Source organism: Diuraphis noxia, unplaced genomic scaffold, assembly GCF_037042655.1.
Source record: "Diuraphis noxia isolate RWA-SAM2 unplaced genomic scaffold, SU_Dnox_SAM2 contig0001, whole genome shotgun sequence".
In the NCBI taxonomy this organism is placed as follows: Eukaryota; Metazoa; Arthropoda; class Insecta; order Hemiptera; family Aphididae; genus Diuraphis; species Diuraphis noxia.
This window is the reverse complement of record NW_028301711.1, coordinates 35815642-35838764: the sequence shown is the minus strand read 5'-3', so window position 1 is coordinate 35838764 and position 23123 is coordinate 35815642. Positions and strand designations below refer to the sequence as shown.

Sequence of the window (23123 nt, the reverse complement as noted above, 5' to 3'; positions counted from 1 at the left end):
ATTATTAAAAATTATTAATCTAATAAAATAACTTATGTACTTTATACTTCGCAGTTATAGTTATGTAACTGCTCTGTAACTATATCTCACCTACCTACGTATACGATATTTAAATGCATTTTTTAGTTACTATTATTCTCTAAAAAATAATGCGTATTTACATATTTGGGTTTATTTTGGTAATGCTTTATTAAATAAGTTTTGGTTTACTTTAAAATCATAACATAAATTACTATTAGTTACCTAAATGTTTTCTAATTTTTCAGGGACGCAACATAATGTGATATTAGAGCCCGAACCTTGGGGGTTACCATTGAATGAAATATTACTGCCTGAACATTTAAATAAATTAGGTTATGAATCTCATGCGGTTGGTAAATGGCATTTGGGTTACTTCAAGAAAACTTATACACCAACATACCGAGGTTTCAAAAGCTTTTATGGTTTCTGGAATGGATATCAAGATTATTATACACATATGGTCCAAGCAACTGTAAGTATATCTATGATATAGGTGCATAGAAAGGTAATGTATAAACATATCTTTCATATAATCGGTTCCCAATCTTGCATCTCTTTGCTCGATTGTTTCTGAAGCTCGTATTGCCATTTTCTTTCATGCTTGATGCATAGAATTACCAATCATTCTTTTTTTGGGAGGCGTAATTGCATAGAAATTGCGTTATTAAAACAATAAAAACAAAATATCAATAAAAACTTGTAATACCACGAAAATAAACAATAAAACATTTAGGGATAATAATTTCTTTCACACAAATAGCAACCATCACTAATAAGTAATAACAACTATAATTAGGTAATAGAAACCATCTATAAACAAAAATTTCTATCGTTAATCTCAAAACGTCTCTTTGAGTAACTCCTAGGGTTGGGGAGGTGAATTGATTTGTGAATCTAAACCATCCAGGATGTCACTCAATCGCATGCAAAAAAATTCATTGAAATCGGTCCAGCCGTTTAAGAGGAGTCAGTGACATATACACGTATAGTAGAATTATATTTATAAAGATAATAACTAGATATCAGATTTAAATGCCTTTAAAACTATTCAAAAATGCCTAAAAATAGCAATGCATTAATCAATATTATAACCACAATAATGTCCTTAAAAAATGACCTACTATTTTTAACACTTCTTTAGCAAACGAAAATACGAACTTTATAAAACAAATGATTACGAATGTAACACCAAATAACTAATTAGAAGTTACTGGTTTGAATTTCATACATAATACAACCATCATTAACCGCACTGTAGATAAATAAAGACTTTATCGTTGTATATTAAAGTCTATAGAGAGTCACTGTAATGGATGTATATTAAATTTGAAATTCATTGATATATAATCAATATATTGTATTCGAAAAACGATTCTGACTTCTGAGCAAAAATGGGTTGTCTGCCTAAAATAATACTAAGTTTATTTTATAATATACTGATTTTGTGATTTATTTTACTATAAGTCATTAGTATTACAGCAGGTTAAATTTATTTTGTCGAAAAAATTATATTTGAAAACGTTGTCATGTGTATAAAATATAATAATATTTATTATAATATATTTATATTATTTATTATAATATACTCTAGAGTTTTCAAGTGTCAAAGGTTATTCGCTTTTGAATTACAACAAAATAAGAAAATCACTTCATTAGAAATCGAATGTTATAAAAATTTGAACTTAAAATTCCCATAAAATTTGAATTTGATTTTCCGGTATACATTTTTATTTTAAGGTGGGTAAACTTCCGAGGAACATTGTATTACATATTCTAGTTTTTGATCGAGCGAAAATTTTTTTGATTGATATTAATTTAACAAAATACTAATATAGTAATCGAAAAACTACATATGCCTTTTAATAGCTGATCATGAACCAAAATATTTTGAAAATTGTACTATACAAAATGATAATACAAACATTCAGTGAAAATGTCATGCAGGTATTGTATTTTTTTTAGAGTTACAACAAAAATCAAAATCAATTTTGGTATCGGCGCTTTAATTAAATGCTGAGAATATTAAATTTTGACTGTCCAAATAATATCCTAAGCATCAACTAAATTTATTTTTCGATTTATTGATTGCGTAATGTGTGCACAAATACGTCGCTCCGCTCAGAATGTCAGAATCTAAAAATTCAACCTATAATGCAGGTACCTACTAATAATGTCTAATAGGAAAATAAATTACTTTCTTCTTCAACAACAACAACAGCTTAACGGCCCATTGAGGAACTGCGCTGACACAGTAAGCTTTTCCATTTTTCTCTGTCCAAAGTCCAGTCTAACGTTGCATGCTCAACTATCAGTCTCATATCCTTTTCTTACTTTAATAACAATTATATCATAAAAAATACTTACGTAGTAATATTTTAAGTTGACATATTATCTTCGCTCAAAATCGTTTTTCGTATACAATAATTGTAGCAGGCACAACCTACTGGCAATTTTTTTATTTTGTAAAATATTTAAAGAAATAATATAATAATGTATTATATATTGCTATGTACTGACGTCCCGCTGAGACATCTAAACACGCATATACACATATATATGTATAAGTGACCCTGGGGCGTATGATTTCGCCAACCAATTATATTGTGTAGGACCTCAATAGTTATATCGAAGGCCAAACTTCTAGCCTTTCCAAAATATTACCATAATTGGAATTAAATATACGAAATATTAAATATGAAATCGTAGTCTTGGCAGGCGTATCTAGAGATATGATTAATGTCGTCGGGTTATGGAGATTACGTATCGCGAATAACCAGGATGTGGACCGACCGGTCGCATGGGCGTGGGAAGCTGCGATATTAAAATAATACACGCGTACGCTTTTGCACGACTCGGCCATGGACACATACGTATCTTATCGATAGGAGAGGAAATGCAGAGAGTAGGACTATCTGGACTATATAGGAGAGCCCCGATTAGACCCAATTCAGACGTGAGCCACCAGAGTCAGAACAAGCACCTTCACGCCAGACACCAGTCCAATTTAATTATTCGGACTTAGAATATTTTACAACCAAATCATTTTGTGCAGTAAAAGTGTTTTATTTACATAGTCATCAAATAAATATCTAATAAATTAATCACAAATTAAGTTGTTATACTTATTACACCCAATCCATCTACCTCAACACCAGTCGTTTGTCCTCCTGTATGCTGGGACGCTACAATATTATAGGTAGTAATAAAAATATATTTATACAACATGAGAAAATTCTTCGCAGCGAATCCTTTTGCTATTGACCATCGCGGATCCAGTCCGAGATGACGGGGGGGGGGGGGATTATAAATAAGTATACATAGTTAGATACCTACTGCTAAATACGAGTATATTATATTATTATTATTATATGTATATACATACAAATAAATTCCTGATTATTTATAATGAATACTTTTTTTCGTAAACTGCATTGAATTTCTTTATTAAATTAAAAATGTGTAATATCGACAGTGTTCCTCTTAGACATTATGTTTATGTTCAATAAACGAATAATATGAAATAATTACACTATAACAACAATAATACAAACGTCACCAATTAAATTAATAAAATCAATCGCGGTCACTTTTAACGGCGTATTATTAATATAATTTCGATTACTGATTAGTAAGGAAATTATACGTAATACGAGTACGTGTATATCTATGGTTGTCAAACTACGGAGTGTGTAATCTAAAATCAACAGTCATTTGGTACTGCTAGAAGTAAATTCATATCTGTATTATAGATAAATATATTTCAGGCAGTTTTGTAAACAAAATAAACATGGAATCTTATACTATTTTTAGGACAAAACTCTATGGGTCGGTTGGGCTGGCCGGCTGGTGATTATCGTCGCTCCTACGGTCACAATAATAATATTGTTGTTATCGACACTTCATATATTATTTATGTTATAAAAATAAAAGACGAAAATTAATTGATCTAACAATAAATTAGAGCGGTATAACACAAAATAATGCAATTTAATAGTACAACAAATTAGATTAACACATTTTTATACAGCTGACGGGGGGGGGGGGCGCCCCTACCACCCCCTCCTGGATCCGCGCCTGGCTATTGATCATAATTTTTTTTAGCATATTTTAATCGAGTTATGTTTTTATCTATATCTAATATTTGTTGTGTTGTAGTTTGCATCTTTTGAAGGGTTTGATATGAGACGCGATTTAAATCCAGACTGGTCAAGTGTTGGGAAATATTCAATTCATTTATTTACCAAGGAAGCTACTGATATTATATTGAATCATAATAATTCTAAGCCCTTGTTTTTGTACCTTGCCCATTTGGCTCCACACGCAGGAACTTACGAAAATCCATTACAAGCACCACAAGAAGACATAAATAAGTTTCAATCGATCAAGGACAAGAACCGCCGTAAATATGCTGGTATGTCATACCTAATAAACTGTTCATAAATATATTATATTACCAACATATTTTAATTAATAAACATTTCTAGGCAGGTAAGTACCTACATACTTGTCAATTTTTATGATGTTTCAAACAAATTTAGACATTAAACCGTTTAGGAAGCTACATCTATAATATTATAATATTATAATAATATCATATCTTCTAGGAATGATGAAAAATCTTGATGATTCTGTAGCTGAAGTGTTTAGCGCTGTTGGATCAAGGCAATCCTTATTTACGGTTGTTACCTTGACACTGTATAAAGATAAAATTATATATATAATTTTAACTACTTTGCTAAACGGAAAATGACTAGGCTAGAGTGCTTGGATCATAAAGGATGATATTGTGTTGGGTTAACAATGAAAAGGAAAAAAAACTGCCGATTGTATCGTAATTTGCAAATTATAATAATTAAAATACTTTGTTAAATTGAATATACAATATACGGCGATTAAAATATAACTATATATATATACATTATAATATATGAATGCTAATATGCACGTAACAGTGTGCAACAACTTATTGCCGGTTGATAAGGTTAGTTATTACTAATAATATAAAAGACCGAAACAATATTTACGACCTGCACCACCAGTTACAACCCACGAATCAGCCACTGACTTGGCTGTTCGGCACAACACACAGGACGCCGCTTGCACACGTTGACTTGATGCAACAACGCAGACCGGTGGTAATGGGCAAAATGGCGGCACGACAGACGACGCAGTACTTGATGGTGACGAGACACACCACGTGGCACACTGGACACAAAGAATCGCCGTAACCCAGACGGATACACGGGAAAGCAATAAAGGACCGCAATGGGACTTCTTTCCACACACGTCGACACGGTCACCGTGAACAATATGGCGACACGACGAACGATGCACACGGCGCAAAAAATGGCAAACGCCGCCAAAATATATGGAATATAGATACCACAACAACGAGCTGACACACACACGGTCGCTTCGCCGAACGAAACAGAAGTGCTTATCAGGTCGGACGACAGCAATGATGTAGGGCTGCTAGTGCCGGTGTTCAGGGGTGCCAATGGCAACGCAGTGGCTGCAGCATGCTCGAACATTTTCCCCCCTTGGAAGAGTCGTCTTACAAGAGTTGAAAAGCTGATGATACTTGTTCATGTGCGTGGACTCCAATTAGGGTAGACGTGTGGATGTCACCAGTGGTGACAAGTTTACAAAATTCAGTTAGAACCAAACCAACCGTTGACATATTTTTTTTTTTTTTTAACAAACAAATAACTAACATAACATATCATATAAACCTTAACATAACAAGTCATATAATAATGAACATAAAAATCATATACAAGTTAACAAATTAATTAGCATGAATCAAAAAACCTTCCTAGTACACTTGCCTAGTCACGGTCCTAATGAATTGGTTTAACCTTATAAATGTCTTACCTTGTTCCCAAAGCTGGACGTGGTATAACAGAGATTACTGAGTTTGGGCACCCCAATTACTATTAAATTAGTACAAGTCAAAAAAAAAAAAAGAAAAAAAAAAGAAGAATAATAATATATGTTCGATCAAGATTAAATTTAGCTTATAATACAATATGTTACAAAAAAAAATAACACCCTTATGCAGAGGAATCCGTTTCAGTGGGTAATAATACCAATTTAACTACTGGACGAACCAACTCCCCCCCTGGAGTTAAAAGACGGACTACACGGACAACCCCATCGTCTCCTGGTAAGAGTTCGACCACCCGCCCCAACTTCCATTGCAATGGTGGTGCCAAGTTGTCTTTGACAACAACCATGTCGTTGACGCACAACTCTTTCGACGTGTTAGAGGTCCATTTGGGCCGTGCCTGCAGGAGATTGAGATACTCACTCGACCAACGACGCCAGAATAATTGGAAAAGCTGATGCAACATTTTCCACCTGGACAGACGAGAAATAGGGATGTTGATCACATCAAGAGTAGGAACAGCGCACAACGGCTGGCCAATCAGGAAGTGCCCAGGGGTAAGGCAATCTAAATCAGTTGGATCTGACGTTAGCGGTGTCAGCGGACGCGAATTTAAAACCGATTCAACGCGCGTCAAAATAGTTAGGAATTCTTCCAAAGTCGTTACATGAGTCCCAATAGTGCGAATCAACAGAGATTTAGTGGACTTCACTGCAGCCTCCCAGATACCCCCGAAGTGAGGCGCACTGGGAGGGTTAAAATGCCAATTACAACTAAACGACTTAATTAATCGGGGTTGCCCACTTTCGTGGTTTCACCAGCGAACGTAATTGGCGAGCGGCGCCGACGAAATTAGTCCCACAATCAGAGTATACGTCCGAGGGCAACCCCCGCCTAGAAACAAATCTATCGAAGGCTGCAAGAAAAGCTTCGGTAGTCAAATCAAGTACGAGCTCCAAATGGACGCACTTAACAGACATACATATAAAAACTGCAATATAAACCTTGTATTGTCTAGATTTACGAAGACTGACTTCTTTCATTGTTAATGGGCCAGCATAATCGATACCTACTTTTGTAAATGGACGACATTGCTGGACTCGACACGGGGGCAAATCAGCCATAACCGGATAAGGGTTTCGAGCTGAAAACCGGACGCAAATTACACACTTTACGATAACGTGCCTTATCAACCGGCGCACAGCCACGATCCAAAACTGTCGGGACACTACCGCAGTAATAACCCTTGGGCCTGCATGACATAGGACCTTATGCAAACGGTGCACAAGTAATAGGGACAAATGGGAATGACGAGACAAAAGTATCGGATGTTTCTGGTCGTCTGGGATGTTGGCGTTAGATAACCGACCACCGACCCGTACCAGACCCTGTTCATCAACGAAAGGACAGAGATGTACCCACGGTTTCGAAATTTGGGATGACATAGCCAATTCACGACGCAACTGAGACAGATGGACGCATTGTGAGACTCGAGCGAGAACCATCAAAGACTCATTTAATTCAGATCGAGTAGGATAGGGACTCGTATATCTAGTAAAAAGCCGCGGCCGACATAGCTTAATAAATCGACGTATCCACGAAACAATGACTAACAAATGATCAAGAGACGAGTATCTATTAAACCATTCAGGCTCGGCGTTTGGCGCCCCGACCACGAGAACAGCCTGTCTAACCTCAGGTATACCATCGGACTCAAGAGATGGAATATGAGACACCCACGTCGATGGTGGCTGCGTCAACATTTTAGGACCATACCAGTATAATTTCAAATCGATTAGCACCGACGGAGACACACCTCTAGAGGCGCAATCAGCGGGATTGTTTTGAGTGCTTATATGAGCCCAATGACAAAGAGGGATGAGTTGACGGATTTGATTAACGCGATTTGAAACGAATACCTTAAATTCGAGTTGAGTATTAATAATCCATGCTAACGCTACGGAGGAATCTGACCAACGAAAATGCCATCAATATTTAATCTGGAACTGAGAACACTGTAAACTCGATTCATCAAGCGGGCAAGCAACAATGCCCCACACAATTCTAATCGAGGAATTGATAGTGATTTAATAGGAGCCAGTTTGGTTTTTGCACACAACAGGAATACTTGGCTATTCGAAATATGGTCCGACACCCGCAAATACACTAATGCTGCGTATCCCCTCGTTGAAGCATCACAGAAACCACATAACTGATATGATAGGCTTGGAAAAGTTTGACAAAATCTGGGGATCGAAATGGCAGACAATGAAGGTAACTCATCCAAGAATTTATTCCATTCAACTTCAATATCATTTGGCAACGGTTCATCCCAAGACACCTTAGATACCCAAATACGTTGCATTAAATGCTTAGCAAAAAAAATGACCGGGCATAAAAAACCAAGCGGATCAAACAATCGCGCAATTACAGACAGCACACTTCTCTTCGTTGAAACGGGCCGAGCCTTCAATTTGATGGTATAATTAAATACGTCTCCTCGTGGTTTCCATTGCATACCTAATACCTTGGGAATATTCTCATCGACAGAATCCATAGGGATTGATTCAACCAACCTATCTTCGGGAGAAATATTGGCCAGGACCCTATCGGAATTACTTAACCACTTTTTTAACTGGAAACCAGCCTGCCCTAAGATTTTCAATAATGACGATTGTGCCTGCAGCAACTCACCGACAGTGTCACCACCCATAAAAATGTCATCTACATACGTCTGCAATTGTAGTGCATCTCTCACAACAAGATCGTCGTCGCAATCATTCTCGGCAATATATTTGATTACCCGTAAGGCTAAGAATGGTGCACAATTTACCCCATAAGTGACCGTATTTAGTTCATATTCCACTAATTCATCGGTATTGGAAGTTCGCCAAAAAATATGTTGATACGGTCGAAATTTGTCGTTTATCAAGATTTGGCGATACATTTTACACACGTCCGTGGTAAAAACAAAACGAAAGGTGCGAAAACGGAGCAAAATGTCAACAATGTCACGTTGTAATTTCACACCAGTATGCAAACAATCATTCAATGATCGACCAGAATAACATGAGGCCGATGCGTCAAATACTACTCGAACCTTAGATGTCTCCGCAGAATCCTTTAGGACGACATGATGCGGTATGAAATACAATCCGGGACGAGTTGCTACGGACATGTGACCCAAGTTCAAGTATTCTTGCATAAAATTACGATAGGATTCATACAAAGCTGGGTTACTCCGCAATTTTGCTTCAAGGTTCAAAAATCGTTTTATCGCAAGTTGACGAAATCCCTCGAATACGTCGGGAGTCAACGGAACCCGAAAGGGCAAAGGTACGGAAAATCGGCCGTCTTCTAGACGCGACATCTGATCACGAAAAATTACCTCACACTGTCCTTGTTCTGTGAACTCGGTGGGGGCGGAATCGGGTTCTTCCACCTGCCAGAATTTAGCTAACGTGTTTTCCAACGAAACGGTCAATGAAACCAAACCACACAATGGATCGCGACCGGTTGAAGGAGAAACGGATCCTACGATTATCCATCCGAACACCGTGTTAAAAGCCGCTGGAAGTGCATCATCAATCACCACTTTGCCTCCTTCCATCACAGAGGGATATAAGTCAGCTCCTATCAAAAGGTCAATTGGCCCGGGCTGATCAAAGTTAGGTTCGGCCATGGCAAAATGGGAATAACGCTCCTTAATACTAGCAGACATAGGACGAGTTGGTATCGGATTGGTAATACTATTCAACACCCAAGCTGTCATGGGTATTTGTAGGGATTCATCATATCTGGATGTCATCACACATCTAACCTGTCCAAGTACTCGTGGTACTTCAATACCTGAAATACCAGTGACAGCCGCGGTCCACTTATCAATTTTCAGCCCGAGGCGGGTCACACAACTAGAAGTCAGAGCCGAGATTTGGGAACCACCATCAATCAAAGCGCGCACGGAGCACATTGGACCTAAATGACTACGAATATGAACCAGTGCTGTCCCTAACATCACGTTCCTATCCGATACTACGCTGGTCATGGCGTTGGCACCATTACTCGGAGCCGGATAAACATTCTCGGTAGAATTTGACGTAAGAGCTGAAATATGTAACAGAGAATGATGCTTATCGTCACACTTGGCGCATGGCTTAGTAACGGTACACTGTAACACGATATGACTTGCCGAAAAACAAGAAAAACACAAACGAAATTTACGCACTGCGTCGCGTCGATCTTTACCCGATAGACGTTTGAATTTAAAACACTTAGTGATAGTGTGGTTTGTACCCTGACAATACAGACATCTAAGCTTTTCTTTCGGCTGCGGTGCATCTACTCCAACTAATGCCACCCGAGAGGTTTTACTTGATTTGCCTCCCTGCTGATGACCGGACTTAACTGATACGCCCAGGGAAAATTCAGAATTTTCAAGAACCTGCACACGAGACTTGACAAAAGCCAAAAGTTGATATATGGTAGGGTATTCAGAATGATTGTCTGCCTCAAATAATTTCCTACAATAAAGTGGTAAGCACCGAGACGCCATGACGAATAAGATGAAAGCAGACAAATCGGGAATATTTAACGCAAACAGACTAGCACTAGCTTCATCAAACTTAACGAAAAAAGACGACAGCGTAGCTAATGTTTCCTTATCGGTGACTGGGGCACTTAATAATTGTTCAACCAATGCCGTTGCAAGCTGCCGTGGTTTATCAAATCTTTGAACTAACGTAGACCAGGCTAGACCATACATGTCACCTGAGACCGAAATACCCTTTATCGCTTCAGCCGCACTTCCCTGTATACAATTTAATAGATAATAATATTTCTCAATATCAGATAACCTAGTATTGTTGCCCACTAAAACAGAATACCGATCCCTGAATACTGGCCAATTGTGAATTGTTCCATCAAAGGAAGGTAACGGAATTTTAGGCAACCGAGCACCATAAGCATCTGGCATTAAGGGTGACGTGTCCGGAGTAGCAACAGAAATTGGGGCCTGCGGGGTCTGAACGTTCATACCGTCGACCGGTTGAGACTGTGAATTAACTGTGCATGGTACATTACAATCAGACATAGTGGCAGACTTTGAACTTAAAATCGTACGGTTATCACATTGATCGACCGCTACATGGATGGCGGCAATCATATCTCTAACTGACGGTTCAACGCTAGTGTCAAACTCACCTACATTATCCAGGTCAATTAAAGCATCTAGCAGGGAATCATTTTCAACGTTAAATTGAGTCCATAAATTCTCTGTATCACGAGCAAGTCTTAAGAACTTAGGAACAAGGTCTGGAGAGGTAACAATAGTGCTAGAAATTTCAAATAAATTTTTAATATTAGTAACCACATTATTTCTTTTCATTTCGGCATGTATTCGGGCACGCTTAATGCGACTCGGGTCATCAACTTGATTGCCACCCGCCATAATTGATCAATAATTGAAAAAAAAAAAACCGGACCAAAATGGAAATCAAATTTCAACAAAGAAATAATTATATACTATTAAATGGTATACCCGTGTATACTCATCAACTATAATGTGATTACTAACAAACTTAACTCTTTTTGCAAATACCACAAAAACCCTAAGTACCTTACCTTAACAAAAAAAAAACTATACCAAACAAAATGCAAAACAACAGCCATAAGGTAATAGTATCAACAGTACCAAGTACCGTACAATAATATTATAATATTTTATATTATAATATGATACAAAAATCATAATCATAGGCACAAGTAAACATATTATATTATATCACTATATATATATATAACAAAAAAATAAAACAATTAATTATGACAAACAAGAGAAGCCCACAACCCAAATCTCCGTTTAACCACGCACTGCTACCAAATGTTGGATCAAGGCAATCCTTATTTACGGTTGTGTTACCTTGACACTGTATAAAGATAAAATTATATATATAATTTTAACTACTTTGCTAAACGGAAAATGACTAGGCTAGAGTGCTTGGATCATAAAGGATGATATTGTGTTGGGTTAACAATGAAAAGGAAAAAAAAACTGCCGATTGTATCGTAATTTGCAAATTATAATAATTAAAATACTTTGTTAAATTGAATATACAATATACGGCGATTAAAATATAACTATATATATATACATTATAATATATGAATGCTAATATGCACGTAACAGTGTGCAACAACTTATTGCCGGTTGATAAGGTTAGTTATTACTAATAATATAAAAGACCGAAACAATATTTACGACCTGCACCACCAGTTACAACCCACGAATCAGCCACTGACTTGGCTGTTCGGCACAACACACAGGACGCCGCTTGCACACGTTGACTTGATGCAACAACGCAGACCGGTGGTAATGGGCAAAATGGCGGCACGACAGACGACGCAGTACTTGATGGTGACGAGACACACCACGTGGCACACTGGACACAAAGAATCGCCGTAACCCAGACGGATACACGGGAAAGCAATAAAGGACCGCAATGGGACTTCTTTCCACACACGTCGACACGGTCACCGTGAACAATATGGCGACACGACGAACGATGCACACGGCGCAAAAAATGGCAAACGCCGCCAAAATATATGGAATATAGATACCACAACAACGAGCTGACACACACACGATCGCTTCGCCGAACGAAACAGAAGTGCTTATCAGGTCGGACGACAGCAATGATGTAGGGCTGCTAGTGCCGGTGTTCAGGGGTGCCAATGGCAACGCAGTGGCTGCAGCATGCTCGAACAAGCGCATTACATAAAAACAATATGCTTGATAATACAATATTTGCATTTGTGTCAGACAATGGAGCTCCAACTAATGGTATCCACAGAAATCATGGTTCTAATTGGCCACTGAAAGGAGTATGTTTTGATAATATTAATTAGTATTAATATATTTTTACAACACAATATTTTATAGTTACCTATTATTTTATTTATATTTATATTATACAAAGTAGGTATATACAAAGCTATGAGAATTGCTGTGCTAACTTTCATATGCACCCTAGAGCAATAATATTTCCCACCCTAGGAAAAAGCTTAAGTACATAATTTGCCAATTCTCTCCCCTCCTTCTTAACACGACTATGAGCTATCAGTATAAAATGTTGTCAGTAGTTTCATTTTATAATGTATAATGATTAATGGCCAATTATATATAAGAAAGCATTTTCCAAATTCCTATTTTAAAGAGATCCTTAAACAAGGATTATAAAATGAACAGTGGAAATTGTTTTTTTTAATTTTTGTTTATATATGGTTTACATTGGTTACTCAGACAGGCGAGGTAAAAGCATACATCAAATCATCTTGTTTGCGTGGCATCGATTTAAGACACTATAGGTCTATATCTTTAGGTCTACCTATCTTAATACCAAATGTATGTTTATGCATAATATATACTGATACAAAAACTATTGCATTTTTAGAAAAGTCCACAGAAATAATTATTTTTAATAAATAAAGTTGATCCAATAAATAATAATCATTATTATTTTATATTATTAATATGCTAATGATCTAAAGGAAATATCTATCTGCATTCTAAAAAACTGATAATAAAAAAAAAGTTATAACACAAAACAATAACTACACGGTCGAAGCTTTGTCATTCAGCAAGTTAAATATATACCTACAATACTTAAAACCTAACCCTGTACGGCTATACAGCTATACTGTACCCTATTAATATTTATTATATACTTACTAAGCTACTAGTAATATATAATATAATTATAGATACGTTTCAACATTTAAATATAATACTCATTATTTTTAATAATTAATAAGGTAATTTTTACCCAATTATTATTCTTTAATGAAAAATTTCAAAATAAAATAACGTAGTTGAGAATTATTTTCTAAAATAAAAATTGGAATTATTATAGACATAATAATTTAAAGTACCTTAACCTTATGCGCCTTAACCAAAATATATTAATTTGATATTACTTATTGTAATTAGTTAATAAAGTTAACCTGTATTAGTGTATATATATGAGTATCTACCTACAGGAATCCGGTCTGACGCTAGGCATGAACAAGTTTTGTGTTGCTTTAAGGCGATATACAATTTTAAAGAAATTAAAGGTGGCAAAACTATATTAATATTGGTAGAGGAGAGTGGCATTAAAATGTTTGCTTTAGGGCAAAAAATATCATATGATGGGATTGATACGAATAGTTCTACTATAAGGTATGAATATGAACAATCGGGTGAGTCCGTTTTTGACCAAATACCCATTTCAGCCGATTCACTTTTCGACTAAAACAAAAATGTATATAATAAATTTAAAATAATAAGATAATTATATTATACATTTTTGTCAATAATTATTAAATATAATAGATAATTTTGAAAATTATATGATACAAAAAGTTTAACATACCTATTGTATTTTAAGTTATACATATCTATTATATAAGTTATAATTATTAAAACCTTTATAACATTTTTGTCATTAATTATTTGATCAGCGATCGTCGTGTTTGATTATGATGGAAACTAAAATAATATATTATGATATATATATATATAGGTAGTAGGTATGAAACTGCAAGACCGGTCGTTTTACATATTGTAGAGAGTCACTATTAAGTATATTGAATATTATATTATATTTATCATTATTATTTATCATATTTAAATCATTCTTTTTTTTATATAATTTATAAATCAATATAAAGTTGTATGAGTAAGTTTGTAACATATTAATGTAAACACAATATTAATATATAGGTATTTACTATTTTTACATTTTTACATTTTAAATAATTTTCTATATTTCATTTTATAACATTTTATGCAACTTATAATTTAAATAATTTAACAAAATATATGTTTAGTACCTACCTATGTATACAATATTAATTATTATTACTAATATTTTTCATTATTTTATTACAATAATATAGGTGCCTATTAGTTCATTTTATTTTTTTATACATTATAATTTATACACATTATTGACAAAAATTATATAATACCTATAATATTATTATTATTTTATTTTTATAAAATATTATACATATCGTAACATATTAACACAAAAAATAATATTAATATATAGATATTCTTACTCTGGGGGGGGGGGGTGCTAAGTAATTAGCACTACGGGTTTGGAAAACCCGGGGCCCCGAGCTCTGAGCTGACCTTAATTGGTTGACTCAGCCTGGTACTCCAGGTTGGAGGTTTGGCGACGGACTAACAACCCGTCACTGTAAAAATTCTATTGTTGAGAAACTAAAACTAAAGCCTCGGGACAGAGATTTGGATAAAACACAATGGAAACGGCCCAGACTACAAGGATTTAGGATTGGCTCATGGAATGTAAAAACTTTATACAAAGCAGGAGCCCTTGGTATACTAGTCGATGCAATAGATAGATAAAAGGTAAATATAGTAACGTTACAAGAAACGAGATGGCAGAGTGAAGGATATTTACTAATAGGTAACATACATTATTCTATGGTGGTCTAACGACTAATAAACATGAGAATGGGGTGAGTTTCCTCGTCCACAACATAGTCTAATATTATATTACCATGTATTAAACAATTTAAGGCAATAAATGACCGAATGTTACATTTGGATCAATATGAACCACCGGGACATGGCAATGATTTGCGCATACGCACCAACCGAATCAGGAAATGAAGAAGAAAAAGATACCTTTTTATGAAGAGTTGGAACAAGTATATGACGCTTTACCAGGCCATTGCATTAAATTATTATTGGGAGATATGAACGCTCAAGTGGGAAAAGAAAGTGCATACAAATCGACGATTGGAAATCATAGTCTGCATGACCGAAGAAATAACAACAGAATAAGATTAATTAATTTTGCAATAAGTAAAAATATGGTAATAAGCAGTACAAGATTCCCAAGGAAAAATATTCATAAAGAAACATAGTTATCTCCAGGAGGCAGATTTAGTAACAAAATTGACCATGTCCTCATAGAAAATAAATATCAGACGATTATAAAAAACGTCAAGAGCTACAAAAGAGCAGACATAGACCATTACTTGATCCTGATTGACTTCAGAGTAAAGATATCCATGGAATGGAAAAGGAAACAAAAAACACTTGGAAAATACGATCTGGATAAATTAAAAAATGAAGAAACATTACGGACAATTCAAGAAACAGTGGAAAACTTCTTAGGAAATTGATAAGGTAGAGATAACGAACAGGTTGATGGTACTCATGGAAAGTAATAAAAGCCTCAATAACGGAATCCGCAGAAAAAGTCATTCAACACACACAAAGAAATAGTTTAATGATATTTGTAAGAAAGTAATCAAGGAACGTAAAGAAGCCAAAATCAATCCATACACTAACCCCCGAGAATGTAAGGGACTTCGAGAACAAACAAAGTATACTGATAAGTAAAGAAAAGAGAATAGTGGAAAAAGAACGATTAGAGGAGATTAAAAACTTTAAACACAACCCCAGAAAATTCTTCAAACGATGCAAAACATTAAAAAATGGATTTATACTGGCTATACAGATTATAGAAGATAATAATGGGACTCTAAATACAAGACCGGAAAACATCGGCGAGGAATTTAGAATCTACTTTGAAAAACTCCTTAACAGAGGCTCAACAGCGGAAGTAGACGAACAAGACGACATCATACATAATACAGCAGAACCAGAAGTATTAAACCCGAGTTTAGAAGAGACACAGTATGCAATTCAGACTCTTAAAAATAATAAGTCACCAGGAGATGATAAAATTATAGCTGAATTATTGAAGTTTAGTTTAGTTTAGAAATTCTTAAATACATAGGTTTACCAACTACATTAATTAACATGATAAAACTGTGTAACACGAATACCAGCAGCCGAGTAAAGGTGAATAACGAGATATCATCTTCGTTTATAATAAATAGTGGATTGAAGCAAGGGGATGCGATGTCACCAACACTTTTCAATATGGCACTGGAGAGTGTAATTAGAAAGATACCGTGCACTGAGACATTAAACCTTGATGAAGGAAATGCCTTACTAGCATCTAGCATACCCAGACGACATAGTGGTTATTGGGAACTCGCGAGAAGGTATTCACAATACGGCGGAAAAACTAAATACATGGTGGTAAAGCGAAGTGGGGTTGACTATAATAAAACCTTCATGTGGGAAATAACACTTTTGAACAAGGACAAGAGTTCAAGTACCTTGGGTCTAAATAATCCCTAAATAATCAAAACAACATGCATGGAGAGATCAATATCAGATTGGCAGCTGCTATCCGATGCCTTTATGCGCTGAAAACCCTCTTTAAATCTAAGCTGTTGTCAATGAAGACAAAAGAACATCAGTTACATCCTCCCTATAATACTGACATATGCATGTGCCACATGGGTAACGACGAGAGGTGATGATGAAAAACTCTGTTATTTGAGAGGAAAGTTCTTTGAAAAATGTAAAATGTATGGAACCGTATTCAACAATATAGAACAGAAATGTGAAATAAGAACGAACGCCCAACTGTACCTGTTTTACAAAAGAGAAGATGTGGTCCAATTCACAGAGGGACAAGAATAGAATGGGCAGGCCATGTATGGCGGGCCCATGGAAGTATGTTAAAAGATGCATTGACATATATGGCAAGGGGGAAAAGACCTAGGGAGCTAAGGACAGCATCAAGGAATTATTAGAAGACATTAAAGTGGACTGGAAATAGGCATATGATAGAGAGAGAGATGGAAGGAAGTGTTTTTGGCGGCCAGGAGTCTAAATGGCTCGTAAAAGCTTGTTAAAAAACATATATATATATATATATATATATATATATATATATATATATATATATATATATATATATTCTTATATTTTAAATACATTTTTGTTTTGGTCGAAAAGGGATAGACCTATTTTAATGTGGTTGAAAAGTGAATTGGCCGAAAAGGGAAGGGTACGTTTTTGGTCGAAAACAGCCATGCCCTGAACAATCAGAAGGCTTAGCTAATTGGTCTTGGTGTGTTAATTATTGAGCCTGTGAATTGTATTGGATTAAATAATTAGAAAAGATACTAAATGTGAATCGTTTTAATTAAAGGAAAAAGCTACACCATGGGAAGGTGGTATTCGAACTGCAGCATTCGTATGGAGTAAATTATTAACCAAAAAGAAAACACTCCCAAATCAACTAATGCATATTTCTGATTGGTTACCAACATTATACCAGGCAGCAGGTAAATTATATTATTTTTATATCTAATATATATTATATTATTAAAACGTGAGGCGATTTCTTATGACAGTCATATCTGAAGTTTTACTGGATCGATTTTCATGATTTCTTTTTCTGACACTAGTACTCGGTGTTCAGATAAGCCAGCAAATAGAAAAGTGCAAAAAATGTATTATTTAATTAGTCTTTACTCGTTAAAAGTATAAAGTTAGCCGTATTGTTACATGGTGACGCGCGTTGCTTGTGGCGCACATATTATACACAAATCTTTACAACCCCCACTACTCCTACGAGTCCTACGTCTGCAGCAATACTGCTGGGTCGTCGTCGGTAGCGACGACTTGCGTGGTGCGTTACTTCCTAGCGTATAATATGTTACCGGAAATTTTTACATTTAGGAAATGTAATTCCTAATAACGGAAGGAAATGATATCATTACCTAACGATATCAGATAAAGATGCCATATATATTTTTTTTTTAGATATTTTACTTTAATCTGCCTAATTTAAATATTATTTATATCAAATATTAATTACCCTCCTATTACCCTTATAAATAACCAATGATCAATAATCAATAAAATATCAATTGTTGTGAAAAAAATTTTTTAGTACCTACTTTAATTTGTGTAATTTAAGCTTTTTACATTTTCACTGGTAAGACTACACTTTTTATAAAACACATAAATGTTAGTAATGTTACGATAATAATATTTTTTTATCAACCGTTTTAACGATATTAGTCATTTATATCTACCTGAAATTTTTTGAACAAGGAAAATATTGACGGTAGTTGTAGTATAATGGTTTTTAGCATGTCACCGTTACGGCGTTACCAGTTAGTTAGCGTTCTAACGTTACATTGTAAAGCCAGTCCACATGACCAGCAGGCTGTAACGTCATAATCGACAATGCTTTTGCGTAAGAAAGCGATGCGTGATAACATTGCCTAATAAAATACGGAAATGATAACAATTCCCAGACAATGATATCATCTATTTCCGCTATATATCAATTAATTCCCATAGTAAGTGATAGAAATCGTTTATTTTATTCCGTGGCGATCGTGGCATATGTTATACCTAGAGGTCGGATTTTTATGATTTTACATATTTGTTTCTAGTCTATGCAGTTAAGCGGGAGTGAGAAATCTTTATGATTCATGAAACACAGAATTTATAGGAAAAAATTTATTCTGCATAAAAAAGCATAATTTATGGATTTGAGAATATTTAACACGTTAGAGAATATTTGAGAATATTTTTGTAATATCGGCATATAATGAATATATTTCTCGTATATCAGCACTTTGATAGGTATAATGTTCACTAAATAATTCTGTTTATAAATAATTAATTTCTGGATAATATTCCTTATCGATTGCGATTGCACGTAGGTTATTACTTATTTCGTTAGCTAAAATAAATTTAAACTGAATTTTTTTTTTAATATTAAAAGAATATTTTGCATATTTAAGGACATAAAACATCATATATCTGGTATTTTAAAAGAGTATTAAGAGAATATATTGCCTAATTTATATGACATCAAAAAATCATATTTTCAGGATTTTAAGAGAATATAAATCTGACTTATACCATTGATTAAATGTATGTAATATACTTGGTACCAACGCAAAAATTATAGAGAGATATTTGATTAAGAGTTGTAACTTATTGATATACTGGTTATATATACCAAATTAGAAAAAATAAATAATCACAGTAGGTATAAGAACATCATGTCCAAAAACGTTCCGAACTTGGCGGATGGTGACAAATAGACTAACTGCTATAACAATAATTATTACAAGATATTAAAATAGAATAAAACGGTCTCCGTTATCATCGTTTTTATACCTACTTATTGAATATGCATTTTGCGACAAATTAAGGTGTTCTATAAAAGTTTAAAATAAAATGAGATATTAATATAGACAATTAATACTTAGCGAAACCCCAAAACAAAATAAATAATATGAATAGTCGAACCAATGAATATTGAATAGGTACTTAATCTGTTTGAAAAAAAAACGAAAATTCCCTATGGAAGATCACCTCGTAGTTCTCACACTAATCCATCAGGCCGGATTCTAGGTCTATTTAATATAAAAATTATAAAATAAAAATATCTTATAGGAATAGGCAATAGCTAAAATGCAATCACCAACTATATATCAGGAGATGGAAAAATTCTTAGCAGTACAAAATGTAAAATGAAAATCAACTGAAACCTACTTACTTTATATACTTACAAATACCAAAATTGTGTACTGTGTTGCAATAAACAACAATTATAAAATTCACATTTATATTTAAAATCTTCAGTAATTTGTATAGTTAATAATTACTGATTACGTCATATAATAAATTATAGCGTACCTATAATTTATAATTATTAAGAAATATAAAAAATGGATTCATTCATAAACAGGTATAATAATGTTTGTAAAATTTATAAATATTGTGTCATGCTATTACTGATTTGTATTTGAATAAGAAATGAGAATTGAAATTTATTTAGTACTGCGCTAGGCAATGACTATAATTTATCGATTGTGTATTATTTTTATATATTTTTTTTATGATCAAGTACAAATTCGTATATATTAAATAAATTGATAAAAAGGTTTTAAATAGGTAATCAAATAGTTCAATAAACTTAAATTTTGCCGTCCTTTTTTAGACAATCATTTATATATTACATGTATATTATTATTTTTAAGTCGTAAAAGTTTCTACCTAAATAAAATATTTGCAGGCGGAAATACTCAAGATCTAGGAGCTATTGATGGTATTAGTATGTGGGAATCATTTTCAAATGATAAAAAATCTCCAAGAAAACAAATTTTGCATAATATCGACGACATAACTGGTTATGCGGCAATTAGAGATACTAACTTCAAATACATAAAAGGTTAGTTTAAAATTATGTTAGAATAGTCATAACTTATAAAAATATTGTATAGAATAGTTAATTTAATTCATAATAATATTAAACAATTACACATTTCGGTTTGTCGTTCGTGACATTTTATTATTGAGAACAGACGAATAATCATAACATTACATTTTAATTTAAAGTCAATAATATAGATAGGTATAGAAGGTACCAATGTTTACCAATACTTTGAGCACCAAATCTCGTTTTATTTCTTAATTTTATGAATATAGTATATGTGGTAATGTGGTATAGCCATATAGGTAGGTATCCCATCATTAATGATTAAACATTTTTGTATTATTTGATTTATTTTTGAAAAAAAAGAATACAAAAGTATTCACTTTGTTCAAAACGCAATGAAAAAAAACTTCAACACACCTATTTAATATTAAGTACATTATGCACATTAATACCTATAAATGCTTATGAAATATTGCTTTTAATATGTTTTTTTTTTGTAATGTAGGCATTAGCACAACTAGTCATTAGAACAAGGAGGTGCTTAAGCTTCAGGTTTTGTTGTGATTTAATGAAACCTAACTTTTTAAACAATTCCTTAGGGTGCTAATTTTGAGTTAGGGGGGGGGGGGGGGGGGCTAAGGACCCAAAGCCCCCCTTCCTAGTTGTGCCAACGGTAATAGGTGCATCTTTCTTCTAGTTTCATTTTCTTTAGACTTTAATTGCAATAGTACCGTTTATTTTGCTCAAGTTCTGTTAATGTATACCTACTAGCTCTGTTTCATATATAATATACAGGTATGTATACGTAATATTTCTAATTCAACCAAATCTAAAATAATACAAAATAAAAACATAAAAATGAAAATAATCTTTCGACTCAAAGAATATGCATGTACCTACTATAAAAGTTAAGTGTTATATATATCTGCATTCTATACATATAATATATAGGCTAAAAGATCGGTAATATAAGTTGATACCTACCTACACTTTTTAAAACGTTTCGTTTTGAGATTTATAATAATAATTTGCTTTACCAACAATTCTTTTTGCGTATGAACCCCTAGCTATTTCTAAATTAAATTAATTTGGTTAATTAATATGGTTACCTATACATTTATACATAATATACCTTCAATAGACAATAGTGCTTAATAATTTTTAACTTTTCATTATTCTAGGAAGTACATTTTTAGGCTATCTTGATTATTGGTCAGGATCGTTGTCACCGAGTGAACTTCATTATGATGTTGATGTTGTATTGAATAGCACTACAGCCGGTATACTATCACAAATAAATAGAGATCGTTTAACGCCGTCTTTGATTGAGTCACTCCGCAACAATTCGACAGTACGGTGCGATTTCGAGAAAGACATGAGACCATGCAAGCCATTAATTAAACCATGTTTATTTCATATTGTCAAAGACCCCTGTGAACTGGTCAATTTGAATTACAAACCAAACAGCAAAATGAGAAAGTTTGTTGAGGCGAAAATTGACTATTTCGAGACAACTTTGGGAAAATTTAAAAAATCTGCGTCCAAGCCCTTAAATGTGAGAGGTACCAAAAATGCAAATCCTGCTTTGTACAATAACACATGGATCAGCTGGGATGATCATCAACAATAATTGATTCAACATGTTTTTAACGTGTTTTAATTATATTAGAATTCAAAAAAGAAAAATCGTCAGACTTTAATTAAATTATATTATTATAGTTAAAACTTAAAAAGTATCATACATCAATAAACATATCTATAATAATTATCAAAACATATAATATAATATAATATATTTGTATACGGCTGTTTAGCTACCTATATACATATAGGTATTAGTAAATAGACTATAAAGTACAAACTTTGGATAAAACATTAAATAAAGTGAATTATATATTTACATCATATAAGCATGGTAATTAAATTATATAATTTTTTTTATTATTCATACCATCATACCTATGAGAATTGTGTATGATATTCTTTTTATTGTTAAAGTATTTAATTTCTAATAAAATATCTATGATTTAAATTATAATGTGGCGTGTTAAGGTGAAATTTGGCAATGTAAATTAGATTTAGTAAAATAA

General features: G+C 33.8%; 1 protein-coding gene across 1 annotated transcript; it reads left to right on the top strand.

Moving 5' to 3' along the window:
• Positions 1-211: 211 nt before the first annotated feature.
• Positions 212-23072, top strand: LOC149060616 (arylsulfatase B-like). Its single transcript, XM_089217008.1, has 7 exons — positions 212-493; positions 4177-4432; positions 4626-4672; positions 12659-12787; positions 17995-18130; positions 20890-21045; positions 22215-23072. Exons 1-7 carry the CDS (start codon positions 248-250, stop codon positions 22661-22663), a joined length of 1419 nt encoding a protein of 472 aa, XP_089073134.1. The 5' UTR covers positions 212-247; the 3' UTR covers positions 22664-23072.
• The last annotated feature ends 51 nt before the right edge of the window (positions 23073-23123 follow it).